The 7,974-nt window shown below is 34.9% G+C and overlaps 1 protein-coding gene across 1 annotated transcript in view; it reads right to left on the bottom strand.

Annotated features, from left to right (window-relative positions):
* Positions 1 to 5,629, bottom strand: part of ZEB2 (zinc finger E-box binding homeobox 2) — a 50,794-nt gene extending 45,165 nt beyond the window's left edge. Inside the window, exon 1 of the mRNA XM_044669890.1 lies at positions 5,527 to 5,629. Coding sequence (XP_044525825.1) covers positions 5,527 to 5,629 — 103 coding nt within the window. The remainder of the gene's footprint in view (positions 1 to 5,526) is intronic.
* Positions 5,630 to 7,974: the final 2,345 nt, after the last annotated feature.

Genomic DNA, 7,974 nt, shown 5'->3' with positions numbered 1-7,974 from the left:
AGAGATTTTTATTTTTCCCAATAACCCACAAATACCCACTTCAAATGTGGGTCATCGGGTAGAATATATTAAGTGCCTTTTAGACCAACTGCTATTTTTGAACTTATGATGCATAATTTTTACTTCCCCTCCTACACAAGGCAACTTAACTTCATACACTGGTCTTTCCATTAGGTCAAATAAGCAACTTCTTGCACGAGTCTCAGCAAAATTTTACACATGCATTGGAGCTACATGGTTGGCACAAAAACAGACTGTTACTTCAAAACCACAAAGAAGTGGGAGCCCAAAGAATTCCTCTCTGCAATTCAATAAACAAGAGGAAAGATGTACTGTTTGCTGGCTCAAAATAGACACTAATTTTACATCTGTCTCTGAGGCACAGCAAAAAGCCAACTAAAGAGCAGTAATAAATGTCCAAAAACAGCATCAGTATCCAAAACTCTCACAGTAATCTTCAGAGGAATTAATTACAATTCTGAGTAACAGTTGCATTGGCAAAATGCACCCATAATTATATACAGGTACAGTACTGTATTGCAGGGAAATTTGCCATGTGATACCATGTTTACACAATAATTGATGGATAAGATAAAACTATTTGCATATGAAGTGCATATAAATTATTGGCATTGCACACAATTTTATGTAGAATCATATTAAAGTTTCATTTTCTCGAAAACTGTATGTGTAATATGGGGTTACTAAAGGGTATAAAGCTGATACTTAAATTTGCTTTATAGCAACTGGGATTAGAAAGACATATCTGAATGTGAATTCCTAAAAATCTATATTTAAAAGACCTCATAGTTTATCTATAATAAGCATTATTTTCACTTCACCAGATTGCATTATATTAAACCGACCCTATTTTTCCTTCCAAGTAAATGATACTCCAAATTGCATCACTGTATCAATTAATTTTATAGTCAGAAGCTAAACAAATAATGGTTCCTCTTTTGTCTATTGGAATAACTTTATTTTCTTATTTTTGTACTTCGATGACAAAAGTAATATAACAGCAGTCAAACGTGACATTTTGCAATGTCCATACCTGCTGGAAAATTTCACCATTTATAAAAATGGCCTGTGATAGCATTTAAATGTTGCTGATAATTAGCTTGGCATTTGAAGTAGCAGCAATGTTGTCTTGAGGAAGCCCTACACAATGTTACCTAACTAACCCCTTTTCATACTTATGTGCTTTCTCTCCATTATTCTGTCAGTTACAGTACAAATAAGACATCAGTGGCTAATGTGTTAACATGCAAAAGAACTAGTCTTAAAGGGCTATCTGCTGTCTCTTCATCAGAAGCAGAATTCTCATCAATATCAACAGGATTAAAGAGACAAATATCAGATAATTGAGGTATCCTTTAAGTTAGCTAGTCAATAAACATTTATTAAAAACTTCTGGGCCAGGCACTGTGCTAAATGCTGGAGATACAAAGGAAAGCAAAAGATAGTCTAACAGGAGACAACATGCAAACAACTATGTTCAAACAAGATATAGACGAAATAAATCAGAGATAATCAAGAAAGGGAAAGCATTAGCAACAAGGAAGCTTAGTCAAGGCTTCTGGGAAAAGAAGGGATTTCAACAGGAAAATGAAGAAAGACAGGGAAGCCAGGAAGTGATGAGGAAGAGGGAGAATATTTTGAGAATAGGGAAGAGCCATTGATTGAAAGTAATGATGATCTGAAGATGGAGTATCTTGCTTGAATAACAGCAAAGAGGCCATTGTACTAGGTTATAGAAAGGTGTGTGTGTATATAAAGTATAAGAAAGATGATGGGAAAGGTTTGGGGTGGGGGAAGATAATGAGAGTTTTTTTGATTATGAAGATGGCAGGGAACCACTGGAGTTTACTGAATGTGTGTGAGAGTGTGTGTGGTGGGGTATCGACAAAGACAGACCTGCAAGACTTTGATATACCTCAGTTTATTAGATACTACCAATCTTACACCAGTCAAATTTCTTTTTCTTATTTATAATCATTATCATATCTTTGATTCTTTCTATATATTACACACCGAGGTTACAAAAATTACATTCCCTGCCCTTGATGAGCTTACAATTTAATTGAAGAGAGAGATTATATTAAGAGATAGAGCGTACTTTATTATTGAGCCTATACTTTCATTGATATAGAGAGTTTCCAATGTGGAAAATCCTTCTACCAGTGCAAGCCTCTGCAACTTAGAGTCTTTCTTAGAAAGTTCCTGGATGGGGAGGGTGGGGTAATAAGAGATTAAATAACTTGCCCAGAGTCATACAACTAATATGTGTTAAAAGCTTTGACTTAAAGCTCTCTTTTTACTATGCCATATTACTTCTCAAATAATAACAAAAATTCCAAATAACTTTTGTAATCAGTGTCTACAAAATCTACAAAATCAGAAAATTGACATTTTTTTCTGACTTTTTAGTTTCAAATACAAGGGCATGGATATTTTTCTCCAACTTTTTGGTGTTGATAGTAGTAACCTTCATGCTTTCTTTTCATATGAATTAGAGAAGGCTACCAGGTCAGTGGTTAACAGAATATAAAAATATACCATGCCTTCTGAAACTGTTTGGAAACAGTAGAAAGATTAAAGATATAATGGAAACTGGAAACTGAAGTTTCTTCAGAATTATCAGTCATTGAAAAGGACATAACTTTACTTAACTTTTTTTCCTGTCTCTTGCTTTGTTATTATCATAGATAGAAAGAGATATTTTAATATGTTCAAATCCACAAGATGATACAAAGGATTACCCTTTAAGAAAAAAGGAATTTGGTGTTCAAAACCTGACTGACTTTTACTGACTGTGTAACTCTGCGTAAGTCACTTAAACCCCATGAATTTTACTTTTCTCATCTGTAAAATAGGGATAATAATTCTTTTTTATACTTATAGGGTTGTTGTGAGGAAAGCAATTTGTGACCTTGATGCAACACAGAAGTGAACTATTATTTTGCCTTTAATATTTTTAAAGGTCAAGAGTAACTGACTCATACTATAATAGCCCTTGTTATACCTTGATTATTAGGTCCAACAATTTGCTTTTATACATGTCAACTCTGATATGATGCCATATTTGTTAAGCCCTTTAGAATTTTGGAAAGCATTCACATTTTGGAAACTGTCAGGCTTTGAGATTATTTTTTAATCAATGAATCAAAGATCTCTTTGCATTCAGTTTTTAGAATGTCTATTTATGTCCCTGGGTTTGGGAGATGAAGGGTATTAGGAATGTCTGAGGTAGTTTCTATGACCTTTTATTCCTTTCATTTTTTTCCCAAAGATTCACTTCCCAGGTATTGTACTAAAGAGGGCAGGATGTGACTCTTTCAAGAATTCTACAGAGCTGTTCTTGTTTTCTAAGAGAGTTGTATCACAGACACTACTTCTTTATGATGGCAACTCTCTTATCTTCGTACACTGACGGTGTCAAGATCACAAGACCAAGGTCAAGGTTCAATTTTTCATGTAATATTGGAGGTCTTGTGGTTCACCAGGATATAGAAAAAAATCAAACATAAAGGTTTTTCTCCATTCTGCCACCTGTTTTCAAATTCTCTCTTTCTCTTTGTGAGAATGAGTTCCATGGACATTGATCTCTCTATTTAAAAATGGGAATAATCTTTACCTCATGCAAACCACGACTAATGTCCATTTACAAGAAGAGGCACTTCAAGCACAAAATATTCAGAGGGAATAAACTAGTAAGTACAAAATATTATTGTAAAATAACTACTGTTAACATACTGTAGTGAGTCTTTTAAACAAACTAGTTTGGTCACTTTAATTTTTTATCTCTAGAGTATTCAAAAGCACTGAGTTCACATTATAGATTAATGAGTTGTAAAATGTCAGCTGATAAAACAAGAGCCGTTTTGAGTTATAGGGATAAGATGTTTCCACTTCAAATTAGTTATGCAAAAGCATATGCATATTAGATGAAATGTTCAGAAAAATTTTTCTACTGTCATGGTTTACTTGGCTAGAAAGCAATTCAGTAGATCCCTGGAACCCCAAATTTCAGATCATCAAGTATACTGGAGGGAGGTCTGATTGAGAGGTGGTAGCCCATTCCTCTAGAAACTGCAGACACAGGTTAAAATATCTGATTCAAAGTACCACTGTTTCAATATGCTACTGATTAGAGAGGCTTAAACCTCCATAAATTTGATATAATAATACACCACAAAAATTTAATAATAGTGTTAATTTATATCATTTTCTTAAACCTAGAAATTGAGTGTGGCAAATAAGTACAAGACCACCCCAAGGCCTTATTACAATAGGGATTGGTCAAAGAATATACAACATTCGGTTCAGTTATCTTTCAGTAAGCAACACTATTCCTAGGTCACAATGTTCCAAATTAACTTCATGCTCACCCTGAGACTGAGAATATGTTTATTTTTGCAAAAATAAACATATACACTTTTTTCCTGTATATATAAAACTATAATAGTGCTCATTACCTTACTTCGCTTGTACCAAAGGAAACAACTGTATTGATGTTGCAAGTGTTCACACGCACACACACACTCACACACAATCACACTTCTTTCAAACTTGTACTTTCTACCCTTTAGGAAATTAGTCAGTTTTATTTGCAGTTTATATCTATAATATTCTTTCCCTTCCAAAGAAATGATACTTTGATAATCTATACCTCAAAACCCAAGTCAGTAATTATCTTTGATGACCTACGGGTGGGGGGTAGGCGTGGACCTTCCTCAGCAAGGCTGCAGCAAAGGAATGCAGAAAAAAAGACACTTGACAATTGCTGTACTTATATGTTTCTATGTACATTCTACATCTATTTGCCAACAATTCTGTAATGATTTGTTAAATATGTCAAGTAAATGTGTGTCTCTAAACAATATGCCACAGAAAAAGATTTTTAAAGACCCTCTCTAATTATTAGGATGATAATTCAACAACTTATTTGAAATCAACCAGCAAAAAGGAAGTATTGAGTCTATATAGAAAAATATACTTATTATCATGCCTGAAGGATATTCAAGAGGAATGTGAAAATAACTGTAATTTATTTAGGACCTGGAAGTATGAAATAATAAGCTACTGAACCATCAAAATTGTTTTGGTGTTTTTTATCTGACATGAGGGCAGACCTTGTCTAAGCTTTAAGTTTTATAGTAATAAGACCTTGGAAACAAAACCTTGAATAAACTGAATATAAAGAAAGGGGAAATGTGTCCTTGTGTAAATAGATATTGTGTCTATCACCTTCCTCTGAAAAGGTTACACAACTTTAAAAGCCCATAAAAGGTGTAAAGTCAGTAACTGCCAGGGTATGTTGGAATGTTCTGTAAAAAATAAACATGAAATAGAAAAACTATAACAATTCTCTCTGTTTTACAGTTACTCCACCCCTATATCTCAACTGTAATTGTACAGTTTCATGAAGATTTAGATACTAAGTAAAATATGGTTTTAGTTATTTTAATCTTTTGAAAGTTCCCCCACCACCACCACCAAAGAGACCTTAATATGAACCCCTACCTTCTTCTGAAGCAGTAACAGCTTGTCCCTTAAAGAAATATTTTCCTGCCAAAGACCTTCTATGCTTCCATGAAAAAGAAGACTGTGGTTCTAGCCTGTTCATAAAAATAATTGCTTTCAAATATCTGTCAGTCCAGCAGACCTATTTGGTGGCTCTCTTGGTTTCCAGTTTACTGTTGTCAACAGCAATTCTTGGGTCTGAGAAATGTTACATGTAGATACTGCACTGCTTCCTCGCCCATCAGCTGGAATAATGGGAAAGATCAGCTCTGTTAGAGGATAACAATTCTCTTTGAGGCAGCCAGGGGTGTGGATCACCTGAATAGCTAATGGAGGTGGGGGGGGGGGGGATGGAATAGTGAAACCATTAAGGTGGAAATGAAGACTCACAAGCCCTTCAAAAGAGGTGTTGCTCTCTAAACAGCCATATGAGAGCATTTTGTTAGTGACAGAAATCACCTGAATGAATTGCTTATTTCTGGTCCTGTAGTCAACAAGTTTAAACTACTGGGCATTCTGAACTTCACCCAAAGCAAGGAGAATTTCTAAGCTCAGTAGATGCCACTCCTTAATCTAAGAAACTACCTGAAAACAAACAAACAAACAAACAAAAAACTCCACACCACTGGACAAACATATAAAATAATCTCTTAGCTGTAATCTTTTTTTTTCTTTTTTAACTTTTATCCCTCAGTCGTTATGCTGTGTTTGATATCTGATGAAGACACTCATTCCTCAAAAAACTTTATTTCACTATTCAGATGAGCCTTCCCAAGGACTGATAATGGAATCACTACCTTCTTGGACTGATGGATGTGTCTAGTGTCTTTAAAACTGCAGTCATCCCTGCTAACATATCCACAACCATAGTGGGCGCCTGTTTTCAAAATAACGCCATTGCACCTCACAATTGACAAAACCAGACAACGGTGAAAGGGACAGTGACATGGCAGACACAAAAAGCTCAACACATTATGGCCACTCTAAACAGAGTACAAAAGCAAGGGAGTCAGTGATGTGTAAACCGAACAATGTGAGGGGAAAAATATTGAATAATTTCTGTCATGAGGCACTGACTAAAGCCAGGCTCTAATTGAATTAAACTCCCATTTATTTGCTCAGGCCCAAACAACAGGCTGGAAAAAAAAAACCAAAAAAAAAAAAAACTTAAGGTTTGCTCAACTGTTCTGAGGTACCACCTTTCCTCACCCCTGTATAAATCCACCATCTGTGCTCACAGGCACACATGTTCCATCTCTCAACAAATGCACTGAGACCCTACCAAGCACAGAAGCCAAGAAAGCACAAGGCACACAAAAGCTCCCCAGGCTGCCCCAGGTCTAAAGGAGCGAAAGGGGGAGAAAAGATCTTTTGCTCATTGCCCAGGTGAGATAGCCTGGTGCGTCCTCTCAGCCTCGACACGCGTCAAGTAAAAGAAAGGTTAAAATTAGAAAATTCAATTTATTTGATAATTTCCCAGAATAATTAGAGTTAATATGGGTTAATTAATATGCAAATCTCTCAGCAGATGTTCTGCAGCAGGGCCTGTGTGAGAAAACAGCCTTTGCTTTCTCCTACGTGATTTTGGCTGTCAGTTATTGGGTATAATTACTGTAACTAACCGAATACACACAAAACCTTTGGAATATAAAATTGTTACAGTTCTAGTTCTGCACAAGCTGCTACTTTTCTGCAATAAAAGCGAACAATTTCTTTCAGAAAATAGGAGCCTTTTTGTTCCTTTCTTGATTTAAAAAGAAGAAATGAATCAAGTAAATGGCTTATCTTTTTCTATGCATAATTAGGTCAGTATTATATGAACATTCCAATGAGCAGTGGTACAAACGTACATATAAAATGATAGCTCAAACCACCTGCAAAATCACATAAAATTGTTTTATTCAGAATCTTTTTCTTCCCCACCAGAACTTTGAAATGCTGAATGTCTTTCTTTCCAACACTGCCAACATTTTGTAAATTCAAACGGATCTACAACTTTATTAAATTTTTTTTCTTCAAAGATACAAAAGAGTAAAGTGGAGTAAATGTTTTTTAAAGGTACATAAAAGGATGAACTCTTTTGGAAAGAACTTGCACAGAGTTTTTAACTTTTAAAAAATGCTTTCACTTTGAGTGGATGCGTGTATATTTTTTGTTCATCTGCCATTAGGCCCCAAATGGCCCATATTTGAGCTTATGGCATAGCCTTCTCATATATTCCAAAGTGATGAAAACTTTTTATGTTATAACAATTTTCTTAGGAAAGGTATGGGATTATTGTTTAACTTTGTTGAAAAGTAATCCTTTCATTGTGGAGAGATTTTCTTCTTCATGTGGGTGACATTTAAAGCAAATAAATTACCCAAACTATTTTTTTTAAAGGGAAAACATACTATTTTAAAATCTCGAATATTTGACAGGTACTCAAAGTCAGATTACTGAATTACA

The sequence above is a fragment of the Gracilinanus agilis genome, chromosome 3 (assembly GCF_016433145.1).
Source record: "Gracilinanus agilis isolate LMUSP501 chromosome 3, AgileGrace, whole genome shotgun sequence".
Classification (NCBI taxonomy): Eukaryota; Metazoa; Chordata; class Mammalia; order Didelphimorphia; family Didelphidae; genus Gracilinanus; species Gracilinanus agilis.
Note: the sequence above shows the minus strand (reverse complement) of the source record. Positions and strands in the feature narration are given on the sequence as shown.